This window comes from Rutilus rutilus (assembly GCF_951802725.1).
Source record: "Rutilus rutilus genome assembly, chromosome: 11".
Lineage (NCBI taxonomy): Eukaryota > Metazoa > Chordata > Actinopteri > Cypriniformes > Leuciscidae > Rutilus > Rutilus rutilus.
Genome location: NC_140216.1, coordinates 39024923 through 39042048, shown reverse-complemented (window position 1 = coordinate 39042048; position 17126 = coordinate 39024923). Strand labels below are relative to the sequence as shown.

At 40.9% G+C, this 17126-nt stretch overlaps 2 protein-coding genes across 2 annotated transcripts; one reads left to right on the top strand and one right to left on the bottom strand.

Annotated features, from left to right (window-relative positions):
- Nucleotides 1-2852: 2852 nt before the first annotated feature.
- Nucleotides 2853-6680, bottom strand: LOC311300162 (kelch-like protein 10; the record flags this gene model as incomplete). The annotated part of the gene is made up of 8 exons (XM_084424295.1): nt 2853-2976; nt 3102-3193; nt 3480-3596; nt 3765-3914; nt 4131-4328; nt 4730-5149; nt 5678-6170; nt 6538-6680. The coding sequence occupies 8 exons, from the start codon at nt 6678-6680 to the stop codon at nt 2853-2855; spliced, it is 1737 nt and encodes a 578-aa protein (XP_084280421.1).
- Nucleotides 6681-7850: 1170 nt separating this feature from the next.
- On the top strand, nt 7851-11532 carry LOC311300161 (kelch-like protein 10; the record flags this gene model as incomplete). Its single annotated transcript, XM_084424294.1, has 8 exons — nt 7851-7993; nt 8361-8853; nt 9325-9744; nt 10163-10360; nt 10577-10726; nt 10895-11011; nt 11185-11276; nt 11400-11532. The coding sequence occupies 8 exons, from the start codon at nt 7851-7853 to the stop codon at nt 11530-11532; spliced, it is 1746 nt and encodes a 581-aa protein (XP_084280420.1).
- Between the last annotated feature and the right edge of the window lie 5594 nt (nt 11533-17126).

Below are 17126 nucleotides of genomic sequence, written 5' to 3'. Positions count from 1 at the left end.
GTCTCCTTATTGTGAAACTCAAAAATTTTGATCTTAGAGTTTCTTCTAATGAGTTGAATGGTGTTTGATTAGGGAGATGTCCAAAATGTGCAGTGTTGACAGAGCTCAGGACCAGGGTTGGGAATGGGAACTACTGATTTAAACGCATATACTCACATAACATGTTAATGCACATACAATATAGAAGCCATTCTATACAGCAATATTTAATATTGCATAAACACGCTTTTTCAAAACGTTCCCTAGTTACCGTCACCTGATGTCCATTTGGTGGTTAATCGTCCATCCACGATTGGCCTTCCATCCACAAAATCATTCGTGTGTCCAGGTCCAAAGCTGCTGCTTTTTTGTTTTTTGAAAAATTCGGGACAGTCCCGAAATCTAAGCTGTTGTCCCGAATCCTGAATGCGGCCTAATTGTCCCGCAAATTATACTAAAGCAAAATCTTGAGTAGTAATTGTCTGATAAAACATAAAAAACTGTCCGTGGAGGTTGAGTTGTCCTGCAGCCAGCCCCCGCCGGGGATTTATTTATTTTTGCACACAGTTCCACGACCAATGCAATCAGTCACTCCTTTACGACTGGCTGCACATTCACTGTCCTCGCGGCTGCGGTAATACGCTCTCTACATCTTCTAGGCCTACTTTATAAAACAAAAAGGAGCGAGTTATGCAGCAGCCACACAAAAATACTAATGTGTGATGTCGGGTTACACAAAGCAAATCATCTACACAATTATTTAGTTTTCTTATTTAATGATGTTGTTACAATAATTTTGGCATAAGGCTTATTAGCCTGAAAGGTCTGATTTATGCACTGTTACAACAATCATTGTTTTTTTTTTTTTCACAATGACATTTGAGTTCATGATTTTAATGTTGTTGTTTTTTTGTGGCAGACTAAAGACTAATGACAGACTTGATCTTTGAATAAAAATATATTTTATTATAGGCTATTTAGTCTGGAGAGCCGTGACGATATTAACGCGGGACGGATGAACCATTGAGATTTCCTTGAAAACAACTCACATCATGTACATCAAATTTCGTTAGCACGTACATCAGTCTTGTCTTGTCCATCAGTCTTGTCCATCAGTGTTTTATTGTTGATCTGAAGCCACTGTTGTTTATAATGCAGATCATCACTTTCATTAAAGAGTCTCTCAGATTCCTCACACAATCGAGTCATGAAATCTAAAGAGATACTTCAGGATTTAGCATTAAGCTTTGTATCAGTAGAAAACCTGTAGTATTTTCGAATTACCATGCTTTCCTCCCTCATGTCCCCCTGAGACCGAGAGATTTATGTATTTTTTGTCTGGAAAAAATCCTCCGATGACGCAAAAATCGTCATTTTGCGTCATCGGAGGATTTTTTTGGCCAGAGGCGGGAGACTACAGCCAGTAGTAGGGGCTGTCCCGCATGTTTTCAATCCGCCCATAGAGGGTGGGATCTCACTCACAGAATGTACAAATAGTGCCAGCCATCTCTTATTTGGAAGCTAAGCAAACGGGTTCTTATTCTGTGGAGAAAGCTGAGTAGTAGGGGTTACCATCCTCTTTTTCCTGTACATGTCCTGCCATGGAGATCGTCCAAAATGTCCGGGATTCAGCTTTTGCTTTCTGCGGTCGCCATTCATTGTTTACATGCAATTTGTTTCAATCTAAATTATGTTTTATTAACAAAGTTCGGGAGGAGCACGTTCAAATAATCAAGCAATCAATCAACTCATCAAACAATTACCATGTCTACCCTATCAGCATGAGAGGAAGCATATATATATTCACTCTGTCAACTCACCTAACTTCCTTGACAGTTTTCAGCATCCCTCCACCACCCCGACTCCTCACTCTTGGCTTGTTCTTTCACAGCCAGGAATAGGGGGGGAGTACTCTGGGTTCGGGCCAAATACTGAGCCCGGAGCCCTCTCCTCGGACAGCACGCCAAATACGCATTTATTCTAACTGACTAATTTGTAAGTGTGAACTCGTGAACTGAATTCATTCCGATTGGTGAATCTGAATGTAGTGTTTACATGAACGCTAAACAAGTGATCGGTTGATGTGCGTTTTAGCATTGCTAAGAAAATACCCGCTCCTCCGTGAGAGATGCGAGACCGGTGCGTCTCACAGGTGTCGCTCATCAGTAATCACGCCACCAGCCTCTGATCGTTCTAACCCTCAGTCTCATCATTTTGACCACGAAACATGCGCTATCACTTTAATTCAGCACGTGCAGCACAGCAAAAATAGACTCGATGCGGAAACGATCGCTGCACTGCTGTATACGCACCGCACCGGGAACGGATCGCCGGACCGCATCCGCGTGCAGTGTGAAAGCTCTAACCTGTTAACATGGGTACGGGAAAAAAATAGACGGAGTGCAGTGCGTGTGCGGTACGTGTTGCAGTGCAGTGCAGGAGCAGCAGCGCTATAGTGCGCTGCGTTTGCAGTGCGTAACTGATCCGCGTCTGTACCACAAACACATATTCACTATTTGTATTTCAAATCCAGAAGTTATCAGCAAATTTAACTGTCACCCCCCTTTTTGAGAATGGACGTCAAAATGCACTATTCAAACTTAAATGGTTGTAATTGAAGAATGCTTTGGAATATAGACCTAAGTTTGGTCTTGTTTTAATAAAGCAATAAATAGTTTACTCAGTAAAAATAATTCTCAATATTATATGTTTGTTTGTTGAGCTGTAGAGATCCCTTGCATGGTTTAATTTTTTTAAATGAACAACACTACACCTGAGAGAAAGTTTAACATTTAGAAGACAGCCTCTTTTTTTGAATGCATTTATTCAGGAGACATGACTGTCATGATCTGGTAGAAGGAGATCATTCTCTGTCAGACTCGTCTTGGTGTCTGTACGGTGTCTCGTAGGGCAGCATACTGTGCCATGTTAGGCAATCCTGATGCTACACAACAGCTCAGAGCACTGCGGGGAATGGCCATTTTATTTGCATCAAACCTGTATAGAAAACAGATGCAATGAAGGAATGCAATGAAATATAGTCTGTATTAGATTTTTAGACTTATATTTATATCTAATGCAGAGTAAAATGATCTGTAAGATTTAGTGTTTGTGGAAGTTACCATTCATCTGTCTTCTCATCGTAGCGCTCCACATCAGAGATGGTGTCGAATCCATTATAGCCTCCGACAGCAAACAACTGACCATTAACTACCTGGATTTTGAGGAAAGTAAAAAGTAAAATAAATAATGTTCAGCTAATGTCTTTAACTTTACATTAATAAATCTTATTATAGATGCAACACTTAATTTAAACATAGTTAGAATGTTTTGACACACATTGGTCATCGAAGCCTTCTACAATCTTAGGGTGCAACCTTCCAATTTTTCTCAATTTGGAAGCAAAAAAAAGTCCCCCATATTCATTATCATCAAATCATTTTTGTAATGTTATTTCATAGTTTGACCAGATACAGATATTAACTGTCCACACATCTCACCTCAATGCCAAAGTTGCTGCGTGGGTTGTTCATTGATGCAACATCACTCCAGATGTTAGTGAGCGGATTGTAGGCCTCCGCACACCACAAATTACTGGCACCATCAAAACCACCAACCTTTAAATAAATACACTCTTTATTTATGTATTCTGTGCATTTGTATATGTACATCCATGCATGCATTTACAGAAGTGCAACCTTTAAACTGTGATTGTTCCATATTTCTGTATTTGTGTCATGGTTATCATAGTTAATTAAAACTATAAAACTGTGTTTAATACTCACAGCATACACTCGATCTGCATAAGCGATCACACCAACACCAGTGCGGCGGCTACTCATGGGAGCGATGAGAGTCCACTGGTTTGTTTCAGGGTTGAAGCTCTCAGCAGAGGAGAGATACTCGATCCCAGTCGAACCACCGCAGATATAAATCTGACAAACACAAAAATAACATGCATGATGTTTGTGCACAATCATCACAGACTGATCAGAAAAGCAGTGTTTAAAACACTCAGTAAATTTTATGATATTCCTTTCCATTTTAACACTATTCCTTATGCCTTATCTCTATTTCCCCTTTCCTTCATGCTTTACAGGCATTAAGAGTCTCCGGCAGAAGAGTGTGGAATCATGGGTAAGTGCTCTTACCCTGCCCTGCAGTGAGGTGGCGCTGGCGTCACTCCTCTCTTCATTCATAGGTGCCATCATTGTCCACTGATTGGTGTTTGGATCGTAGCGCTCTACTGTTTTTAGCCGTTGTTGTCCATCAAAACCACCAATGGCATAAATGAGCCCGTCCAGAACAGCAACACTAATAAAGCCTCGGCGTTCATACATGGGGGCCACCTACAACACACCAAATACATCAGTGTGTGAACACACACCAATACACCATCTCAGTGGTTCTGTCCTATCAGTTGCAAATAAGCACAATAATACTATGATTATTTTTCTTAATGGTATTTTTTGACCATTTTCATCAATCATGATGCTCTGGTGTATTATATTATATTATATTATATTATATTATATTATATTATATTATATTATATTATATTATCATGGTTTTACCACTTTGTAGACATGTAATACGGTAATACAGTGGTATTCTATGAAGAAATGTGGAGTACAGCACATTATTCATCACTATGGTCCATATCAAAGTACAATCCGGTACCATCACTGTACCACAATACTGTTTTGTGAAGGAAGCTAAATTAAAGTTACATGTTGACAGCATTACTCACCTCATGCCAAGTCTGAGTGATGAGACTGAATTTCCTCACGCTGTTGAAATACTCCACATGGTCAAGACCACCAATACAGTAGACAAACTCATCCAGGACTGCTGTACCGTGATAGGCTCTGGGACGCTCATCCTCTTGAGTCACACTGACCCAGCAGTCTGCCTTCGCATCGTATGCCTCAATCTCATTGGTGGGATTGCTGCCGCTCCATCCTCCGATGGCCAATAGGATCGATGAGGGCAGACGTGGACGTGTCAGTTGATGCATGAGTTCTGAGTTGGTGGGTTCATCCATGTTGAGGTCAAACAAAGTCTTCATTGCACTGATGATAACAGGCATGCTGGCTTCATTCTCCATCACTAACGCATTGCACTTTACATTATTGACGAAGTAGTCTGGTGTTATCAACCCCAATCGAACCTGAAGCACAAGGGAGAGTTTAGACTTTCAGAGACTGTTGCAAGACTGTTATATGGTGCTCAAAAATGGAAAATGATTTCCAAAATTACTCAAGATATTGTCTTGTTTTCTGAAAAATGTATCAAAATGAAGTGAGTTAATGCTTAAAACAAAAACATAAATTTGTCAGAAGGGGAAAAAAATAAACTTGTTTGCCCTTTGAATTAAGATTATTTTTCTTACACCTGCCAGGATTATTGTAGTTAAACTAAAACTAAAACCCTGAACTAAAAATAAAATTGAAAAATAAACTTTCACTGAAATTAAATATTTAAAAACTTAATATTAAATAGTTGTCAAGGCAAGTTTCTCATTTTTATTTCATTTCAAACTGAAATAAAATTAGTAAATTATAGACACATTTAAACAAAAAAAAAGAAATGTAAATGACAAAATAACAAAACAAAATGACAAAAAAATTAATTATATCTTGATTTAAGACTTTTAAGATATTTGTAATGAAAACCGAGACAAAAATCTCTGTTTTACCTTTGGCAGAAGCACGGCAATGTGTCGCCTCCTGTTTTCTGGTGCATGATTGATCCAGTGCAGGACGGCTTCAAAAACCACCTCCTCCTGTCTGACGTTCAGCTCATCCTCACCAATGATCTCCTCCAGCTGTTCCAGGGAGAGCTCCAGGAACTCCTCAGATACGTGCAGAACCTCCTCAAAGTGCTGCAGGATGTAGTGCTGTGCTTTACAGCGGAGCTTTGAGCAGGAGGAAAAGTCCTCTGTAAACTTGCAGATGCCAATGCAGTTCTCTGGGCATAACTGTGACTCCAGGAACTGACAGCAGGAATCTACAAGACCTGAGACTAAGATCATTTCAGCCGCCACCAGGAGCTCCAGCACATTCTCTTGAGTAATGAGCACAGATCTTGTGTACGCATACTGGATAATAAGAGCCATGATGTCTTGGGATATTCCTTGAATTTCACAGAAATGTTGTGCTGGGCTGCTCCAGTTGTTGGAGAAAAGAGCCCTGTGAACAAATTTGACAAAGAAATAGGCATCAATTATGAGCATATATAAAATAAGTTTTTGTTATTTACATTTTAAATTCAGCCAAATATACTTAGAGAAACAGATTAGTTTCCTATATTAAATCTGAAATGCTGGGTAAAACTTCATTCATAGCCACTTCCAGAATTAAATTTTAAGAATGTTTTTTTCCTAGATATCATAGTTGCATTCTTTTTTCTGGAAATACACTCATTCATTTTCATGCATTCATATATTTGGAATTAGGCAGTTTCAACAGTATAATGTTGGCAGTGGAAATTCTGTATATAATTATAATCATTTCTTGGTAATTTGCGCACAACTGCAGTTCAAATGCTTCTTCTCACCTAAAGTAGGAGCTGCAGCCACACATGATGATCTTGTGCACTTGAAATTCTCTGTCATTGGACTTGATGATCATGTCAGTGTGTTCGTCCAGTAAACGTGCTTCATCAAACACGTTAAAGGCTGTTGCTCTCATGTTCTCCATGTTCTCTCGGGACTGTAAATGTGTTCAGTCTTCTCTCCTCAAACTCTGAGTAAAGTCTCCTCAGGATTGTGTCTTTGTGGGACTTTTGCTTAGGAGAGTTCTATAGAATGTCTCTGTGACATCATAGTTGTAGAGCTTGAATATATCTCTTCAGTTTGTGTCTTGGCCACATAATTATTATAGAGTTTTGTTTTATCGATTCCTTTTGAATGAAACATCTTCACAGTAACAAAGATATTAAAATTGAAAAAAAAAAAAAAATAATTCAGTGACAAATAAAATAAAGCATGGGATAATTAGTCATTTGAATATGCAATCATATATATATATAAAAAAATATATAAAACCTGTTATTGTTTGAAAACGCTTATTTCAATATCGTGATAATATCATATATATTAGGTCAAATTCCTAAAAAACGTAAAATAAAATGATTGGGTCACTTCTTAATGTCCAAGGGAAAATGTGGGTCCCATGGCCAAACCAGTTGATAACTGCTGGTACAGTATAAGGGACACTTTCAGATACAACCGTAGTGTCTTAGTGACTGTTCAAAGTCTTGTTTGTTGAATATTTCCAGTTGTAAATGGTTGTTTATATGTAATTGTACTTATAATGGCAGTAATTCTAAATGTACAGATTTAACCAATAAAAGCAAGACATTGCACTCATGACGTGGCCTAATGCTGCTTGACCTTGAAATGTAATGGGAATATGACATCTGTGAAGAACAATCCTCTTCATACAGGCCTCTGGTAAACTTGTTTGGGGTCACAGTCACTCCACGCAAGAAACATCTGTCCTTCTGTCAAAAACTCACTAGTGTGTGTGTGTTGTCCAATCAAAATGGATGATTGCATATTCAAATGACTAATTATCCCATGCTTTATTTTATTTGTCACTGAATTATTTTTTTTTTTTTTTCAATTTTAATATCTTTGTTACTGTGAAGATGTTTCATTCAAAAGGAATCGATAAAACAAAACTCTATAATAATTATGTGGCCAAGACACAAACTGAAGAGATATATTCAAGCTCTACAACTATGATGTCACAGAGACATTCTATAGAACTCTCCTGAGCAAAAGTCCCACAAAGACACAATCCTGAGGAGACTTTACTCAGAGTTTGAGGAGAGAAGACTGAACACATTTACAGTCCTGAGAGAACATGGAGAACATGAGAGCAACAGCCTTTGACGTGTTTGATGAAGCACGTTTACTGGACGAACACACTGACATGATCATCAAGTCCAATGACAGAGAATTTCAAGTGCACAAGATCATCATGTGTGGCTGCAGCTCCTACTTTAGGTGAGAAGAAGCATTTGAACTGCAGTTGTGCGCAAATTACCTAGAAATGATTATAATTATATACAGAATTTCCACTGCCAACATTATACTGTTGAAACTGCCTAATTCCAAATATATAAATGCATGCAAATGAATGAGTGTATTTCCAGGAAAAAGAATGTAACTATGATATCTAGGAAAAAAACATTCTTGAAATTTAATTCTGGAAGTGGCTATGAATGAAGTTTTACCCAGCATTTCAGATTTAATATAGGAAACTAATCTGTTTCTCTAAGTATATTTGGCTGAAATTAAAATGTAAATAACAAAAACTTATTTTATATATGCTCATAATTGATGCCTATTTCTTTGTCAAATTTGTTCACAGGGCTCTTTTCTCCAACAACTGGAGCAGCCCAGCACAACATTTCTGTGAAATCCAAGGAATATCCCGAGACATCATGCGTCTTATTATCCAGTATGCTTACGCAAGATCTGTGCTCATTACTCAAGAGAATGTGCTGGAGCTCCTGGTGGCGGCTGAAATGATCTTAGTCTCAGGTCTTGTAGATTCCTGCTGTCAGTTCCTGGAGTCACAGTTATGCCCAGAGAACTGCATTGGCATCTGCAAGTTTACAGAGGACTTTTCCTCCTGCTCAAAGCTCCGCTGTAAAGCACAGCACTACATCCTGCAGCACTTTGAGGAGGTCCTGCACGTCCCTGAGGAGTTCCTGGAGCTCTCCCTGGAACAGCTGGAGGAGATCATTGGTGAGGATGAGCTGAACGTCAGACAGGAGGAGGTGGTTTTTGAAGCCGTCCTCCACTGGATCAATCATGCACCAGAAAACAGGAGGCGACACATTGCCGTGCTTCTGCCAAAGGTAAAACAGAGATTTTTGTCTCGGTTTTCATTACAAATATCTTAAAAGTCTTAAATCAAGATATAATTTCTGCTATAATTAATTTTTTTGTCATTTTGTTTTGTTATTTTGTCATTTACATTTCTTTTTTTGTTTAAATGTGTCTATAATTTACTAATTTTATTTCAGTTTGAAATGAAAATGAAAATGAGAAACTTGCCTTGACAACTATTTAAGATTAAGTTTTTAATTATTTTATTTCAGTTAAAGTTAATTTTATTTTTATTTTAGGGTTTTAACTACAGTAATCCTGGCATGGTGTAAGAAAAATAAACTTAATTCAAAGGGCAAACAAGTTTATTTTTCTTTCCCTTCTGACAATTTTTTTTTCTTGTTTCAAGCATTAACATTGGAAATCATTTTCCATTTTTGAGCACCATATAACAGTCTTGCAACAGTCTCTGAAAGTCTAAACTCTCCCTTGTGCTTCAGGTTCGATTGGGGTTGATAACACCAGACTACTTCATCAATAATGTAAAGTGCAATGCGTTAGTGATGGAGAATGAAGCCAGCATGCCTGTTATCATCAGTGCAATGAAGACTTTGTTTGACCTCAACATGGATGAACCCACCAACTCAGAACTCATGCATCAACTGACACGTCCACGTCTGCCCTCATCGATCCTATTGGCCATCGGAGGATGGAGCGGCGGCAATCCCACCAATGAGATTGAGGCATACGATGCGAAGGCAGACTGCTGGGTCAGTGTGACTCAAGAGGATGAGCGTCCCAGAGCCTATCACGGTACAGCAGTCCTGGATGAGTTTGTCTACTGTATTGGTGGTCTTGACCATGTGGAGTATTTCAACAGTGTGAGGAAATTCAGTCTCATCACTCAGACTTGGCATGAGGTGAGTAATGCTGTCAACATGTAACTTTAATTTAGCTTCCTTCACAAAACAGTATTGTGGTACAGTGATGGTACCGGATTGTACTTTGATATGGACCATAGTGATGAATGATGTGCTGTACTCCACATTGCTTCAAAGAATACCACTGTATTACCGTATTACATGTCTAAAAGTGGTAAAACCATGATCAATTTTTTTTTGTGTGTTCCAGCAATTGTTGAAGCTTTGTATAATATAATATAATATAATATAATATAATATAATACACCAGAGCATCATGATTGATGAAAATGGTCAAAAAATACCATTAAGAAAAATAATCATAGTATTATTGTGCTTATTTGCAACTGATAGGACAGAACCACTGAGATGGTGTATTGGTGTGTGTTCACACACTGATGTATTTGGTGTGTTGTAGGTGGCCCCCATGTATGAACGCCGAGGCTTTATTAGTGTTGCTGTTCTGGACGGGCTCATTTATGCCATTGGTGGTTTTGATGGACAACAACGGCTAAAAACAGTAGAGCGCTACGATCCAAACACCAATCAGTGGACAATGATGGCACCCATGAATGAAGAGAGGAGTGACGCCAGCGCCACCTCACTGCAGGGCAGGGTAAGAGCACTTACCCATGATTCCACACTCTTCTGCTGGAGACTCTTAATGCCTGTAAAGCATGAAGGAAAGGGGAAATAGAGATAAGGCATAAGGAATAGTGTTAAAATGGAAAGGAATATCATAAAATTTACTGAGAGTTTTAAACACTGCTTTTCTGATCAGTCTGTGATGATTGTGCACAAACATCATGCATGTTATTTTTGTGTTTGTCAGATTTATATCTGCGGTGGTTTTACTGGGACCGAGTATCTCTCCTCTGCTGAGAGCTTCAACCCTGAAACAAACCAGTGGACTCTCATCGCTCCCATGAGTAGCCGCCGCACTGGTGTTGGTGTGATCGCTTATGCAGATCTAGTGTATGCTGTGAGTATTAAACACAGTTTTATAGTTTTAATTAACTATGATAACCATGACACAAATACAGAAATATGGAACAATCCCAGTTTAAAGGTTGCACTTCTGTAAATGCATGCATGGATGTACATATACAAATGCTCAGAATACATAAATAAAGAGTGTATTTATTTAAAGGTTGGTGGTTTTGATGGTGCCAGTGATTTGTGGTGTGCGGAGGCCTACAATCCGCTCACTAACATCTGGAGTGATGTTGCATCAATGAACAACCCACGCAGCAACTTTGGCATTGAGGTGAGATGTGGACAGTTAATATCTGTATCTGGTCAAACTATGAAATAACATTACAAAAATGATTTGATGATAATTAATATGGGGGACTTTTTATAATAAGATTTATTAATGTAAAGTTAAAGACATTAGCTGAACATTATTTATTTTTACTTTTTCCTTTCCTCAAAATCCAGGTAGTTAATGGTCAGTTGTTTGCTGTCGGAGGCTATAATGGATTCGACACCATCTCTGATGTGGAGCGCTACGATGAGAAGACAGATGAATGGTAACTTCCAGAAACACTAAATCTTACACATCATTTTACACTGCATTAGATATAAATATGTCTAAAAGTCTAATACAGACTATATGTCATTGCATTCCTTCATTGCATCTTTTTTCTATACAGGTTTGATGCAAATAAAATGGCCATTTCCTGCAGTGCTCTGAGCTGTTGTGTAGCATCAGGATTGCCTAACATGGCACAGTATGCTGCCCTTCGAGACACCGTACAGACACAAGGCGAGTCTGACAGAGAATGATCTCCTTCTACCAGATCATGACAGTCATGTCTCCTGAATAAATGCATTCAAAAAAAGAGGCTGTCTTCTAAATGTTAAACTTTCTCTCAGGTGTAGTGTAGTTCATTTAAAAAAATTAAACCATGCAAGGGATCTCTACAGCTCAACAAACAAACATATAATATTGAGAATTATTTTTACTGAGTAAACTATTTATTGCTTTATTAAACGATGTATGAATTACTGTAATTTACTGGCTTCTTTTATATGATTATACATTGTGTATGATTGATTAAACTCATAGATAGTCTTTGCTAAAGAAGCATTGATTATGTGATGTTTTTATAACTATAGGCATAATCTACACATGGAAATATAACTTTGTGTTACGTTAAACAGTCAAGCCTATACAATCATTTTTGCAGTGTAATTATTGACTTCTGAAAATAATAATAATTATTATTATAGATTCGCACACATGCACACAGTCATATATACATTCTCAGTCTGTTCAATCATTATTCATCGATAAAGTATAAACAAACACTTAATATTAGCTAAATATTCAAGGCGTGAATTACAGATCTGCAGAAGCACCTAATCCATCGTAATTAGCATATGGTTGATAATATTTCTACATCCATGTGACCCAAATTTTCATGCTAATTATATTTAACTAGTGCAAAATGCCCGTGCAAAATCAGTTTTTGTGTGTGTTTTTAGTAATTGTTGGTTTGGTGTGATTGAATGCTCATTGTTACAATTACACAGCAAAAGTTCAGTGACATTTTTATTTGTGCATGGTAGAAAGCACACAGTGAACTCCGAGAAAACGCTATGCTTGAGCAAACAGTTTGTGAATGGGCAACTACAAATGATGCCCGTGTAAGAGACTGTGAACGCATTGAATAGGATATGTTTAGTTGGTGAATAGCATAGGCTACTATTACACAGTAGCGATAACTTTAAGCGCACAAGAATTAAATATAATATTCAGAAGTAAACAGCATAGCTAACATATAGATTCAGTTTACATCCACAAATGAATAAGCGTGTCGATTCAGGGAGCAGTGCAAAGTGCCCGTGCAAAATCAGCTTTTGTGTGTGTTTTTAGTAATTGTTGGATTCTTGGTAAAGAAAACACATTTTTACTCAAATTAATCAGAATGGATTTATCACATTTTGGAACCAAACTATAATATTCAGAAGTAAACAGTGTAGCTGACTGAGTGTCAGAATGTTTATTTTTAAACCACAACCTTCTAAAAATGATATATTTAACCATATATTTAGCATTTCTCATCCAAACAACGTCAAACTTGGCACTGCACTTACTCGTGACCGTAGCGAGACACCTGTCAAGTTTGAAATCCATCGGACTAACGGTTCGAGAGATATGTGGTTAACAGACACACACACAGACAGACAGACAGACACACACACACACACACAGACAGACAGACGTTTCTGTAATTTATAGATAGATGGATTTATCACATTTTGGAACCAAACTATAATATTCAGAAGTAAACAGTGTAGCTGACTGAGTGTCAGAATGTTTATTTTTAAACCACAACCTTCTAAAAATGATATATTTAACCATATCTTTAGCATTTCTCATCCAAACAACGTCAAACTTGGCACTGCACTTACTTCTGCCCGTGGCGAGACACCTGTCAAGTTTGAAATCCATCGGACTAACGGTTCGAGAGATATGCGGTTAACAGACAGACAGACAGACGTTCCTGTAATTTATAGATAGATAGATATCTACCTAAATGTATATATGAAACATGAGTAGAAGGGTCCCATACTTGGCTGTAAAAGTCTGTTTAGCGCCATCTAGCATTTGAGATATTACAATGCATTGGCATTGTTTTGGTTAAGACTGACTTCACCATCCATCCGTCTTCTTCCGCTTATCCAGGGCCGGGTCGCGGTGGCAGCAGTCTTCCTCCAGCTCTTCCGGGGGGACACCGAGGCGTTCCCAGGCCAGCGAGAAACATAGTCCCTCCAGCGTGTCCTAGGTCTTCCCCGAGGTCTCCTCCCGGTGGGACATGCCCGGAAGACCTTCCCGGGAAGGCGTCCAGGAGGCATCCGGAAAAGATGCCCGAGCCACCTCAGCTGGCCCCTCTTGATGTGGAGGAGCAGTGGCTCTACTCTGAGCTCCTCCCGAGTGACCGAGCTTCTCACCCTATCTCTAAAGGATCGCCCAGCCAGCCTGCGGAGAAAGCTCATTTCGGGCGCCTGTATCCGGGATCTTGTCCTTTCGGTCATGACCCACAGCTCATGACCATAGGTGAGAGTAGGAACGTAGATTGACCGGTAAATCGAGAGCTTCGCCTTGCGGCTCATCTCTTTCTTCAAGCTGTACCGATCCGTCTGTCAATCTCCCGTTCCATCCTTCCCTCACTCGTGAACAAGACCCCAAGATACTTGAACTCCTCCACTTGAGGCAGGAACTCTCCACCAACCTGAAGCGGGCAAACCACCCTTTTCCGACTGAGGACCATGGCCTCGGATTTGGAGGTGCTGATTCTCATCCCAGCCACTTCACACTCGGCTGCAAACCGCCCCAGTGCATGCTGAAGGTCCTGGTCTGATGGGGCCAGCACAACAACATCGTCCGCAAAGAGCAGAGATGAAATCGTGTGGTCCCCAAACCTGACACCCTCTGGCCCCTGGCTGCGCCTAGAAATTCTGTCCATAAAAATTATGAACAGAACCGGCGACAAAGGGTAGCCCTGCCGGAGTCCAACATGCACCGGGAACAAGTCTGACTTACTGCCGGCAATGTGAACCAAGCTCCTGCTCCTGTTCCGGTCGTACAGGGATGTAGATGGAGCACACCCTCCGGTCCCCCTTCTTAAAAAGAGGGACCACCACCCCGGTCTGCCAGTCCAAAGGTACTGTCCCCGACTGCCACGCGATGCTGCAGATGCGTGTCAGCCAAGACAGCCCCACAACATCCAGAGACTTGAGGTACTCGGGGCGGATCTCATCCACCCCCGGTGCCTTGCCACCGAGGAGTTTCTTGACTACCTTGGTGACTTCAGCCCGGGTGATGGACGAATCTGCCTCCGAGCCCTCAGCCTCTGCTTCCTCAATGGAAGACATGATGGCGGGATTGAGGAGATCCTCGAAGTATTCCTTCCACCGTCCGATGATATTCCCAGTTGAGGTCAACAGCTGCCCACCTCCACTGTAAACAGCGTTGGTAGGGCACTGCTTCGCTCTCCTGAGGCGCCGGACAGTTTGCCAGAATCTCTTCGAGGCCGACCGATAGTCCTTCTCCATGGCCTCATTGAACTCTTCCCAAGCCCGATTTTTTGCCTCGACAACCACCCGGGCTGCAGTCCGCTTGGCCTGTCGGTACCCGTCAGCTGCCTCAGGAGTCCCACAAGCCAGCCAGGCCCGATAGGACTCCTTCAGCTTGACGGCATCCCTTACTTCCGGTGTCCACCACCGGGTTCGAGGATTGCCGCCTCGACAGGCACCGGAGACCTTACGGCCACAGCTCCGAGTGGCCGCGTTGACAATGGAGGTGGAGAACATGGTCCACTCGGACTCAGTATCTCCAGACTCCCTCAGGATCTGGTCGAAGCTCTGCCGGAGGTGGAAGTTGAAGATCTCTCTGACAGGGGATTCGGCCAAACGTTCCCAGCAGACCGTCACAGTATGTTTGGGTCTGCTGAGTCTGTCCAGCTTCCTCCCCCGCCATCGGATCCAACTCACCACCAGGTGGTGATCAGTTGACAGCTCCGCCCCTCTCTTCACCCGAGTGTCCAAGACATACGGCCGGAGGTCAGATAAAACAACCACAAAGTCGATCATCGACCTCCGGCGTAGGGTGTCCTGGTGCCATGTGCACTGATGGACACCCTTATGCTTGAACATGGTGTTCGTTATGGACAAGCCGTAACTAGCACAGAAGTCCAATAACAGAACACCAATCGGGTTCAGATCAGGGGGCCGTTCCTCCCAATCACGCCCCTCCAGGTGTCACTGTCGCTGCCCACGTGGGCGTTGAAGTCCCCCAGTAGAACGATGGAGTACCCAGTCGGAGCACTTTCCAGCACCCCTCCCAGAGTCTCCCAGAAGGCCGGGTACTCTATACCAGTGTTTCTCAACCGGGGGTACGCGGACCCCAAGTGGTCCGTGGCATAATTGCAGGGGGTCCGTAAAACCATTTAAAAATATATATATTTTAAATATCCTAAATTTATTTTTTAGCTTTATTGTTTAGTATTACTAAAACCAGAATTAAGGTTGAAATTACAAATTATTTTAAATGACCTCATTTATTTTTGCCGCGATTTGCCGCCATTTTACTCAATCCAGTATGTTTACAGCGCATTGATTTCAGTCAGAGAACTGTCACATAGGGGAGAGCAGCAATCATGGACAGGTGGCTTAAAAAAAATGATGGGCCATCTACCAGCGGGTCTGACACAAGACAGGAAAATTCCAGCCCACCAGAAAAGCGAATTAAAAAGGACAGACCAAAAGCACGTCAATATCAAGACAGTTACAAAATGTTTGGGTTTACCATGACAACGACTGAGCCTCCACAGCCATTATGTTTTCTGTGTGGTGAGGTCCTGTCTAACCACGCAATGAAACCATTCCATTTACAGCGACATCTGACAACGAGACATGCTTCATATGTAGGTAAATCTGCAGACTTTTTTTACAGAAAACTTTCCGAATTTCGGAAAAGTCAAGACACACTAAAAGAGGCAACACAGATGAACAGTTCTTCCCTGCTTGCTTCATATGAGGTATCTTTGCTTGTAGCCAAATCGAAAAAACCATACTCAGTTGCTGAGGAATTAATTGTGCCAGCAGCTGCCATCCTAGCAGAAACAATGTTAGACAAGAAGGCAGCAGATGCAATTAAAACGGTGCCTTTATCCAACGACACTGTATGCCGTCGGATTGATGATATGTCTGCGGATATCCTTGCGCAAGTGGTGGAAAAATTAAAGCGGTCTGACTATTTTGCTTTGCAATTAGATGAGTCAACTGACATTAGTGGCAAATCACAACTGGTAGCGTTTGTTCGCTTCAAGGACACAGATAATATCACCGAACATATTCTTTTCTGCAAGCCAATGCTGACCAGAACTACCGGCGAGGATGTTTTTAATGTTGTGGACTCTTTTTTCACGGAGCACTCGTTGAACTGGCAGCGCTGCTCACATATCTGCACGGACGGTGCAGCATCAATGACGGGGCGCACCCGTGGATTCCTCGCACGCGCAAAACAGGTAAACCCTGGCATTAAGACAGTTCACTGCATAATTCACAGGGAAGCTTTAGCTTCAAAACGTATGTGCCCCAAATTACACGAAGTCCTTAATGATGCTGTTAAAATCATCAACTTCATTAAATCCCGACCTGTAAATGCCAGATTGTTTGAAAAACTATGTGATGGAGCAAATTCTGAACACCAGCAATTATTGCTTCACACTGATATACGCTGGCTCTCAAGGGGAAAAACACTCCAGAGACTGTTTGAGTTACGGGATCAAGTCAGTGACTTTCTTACTGAGCACTTGCATTCACTTGCACCACTGCTGAAGAACAACAGCTGGCTGGCATATTTAGCTTAC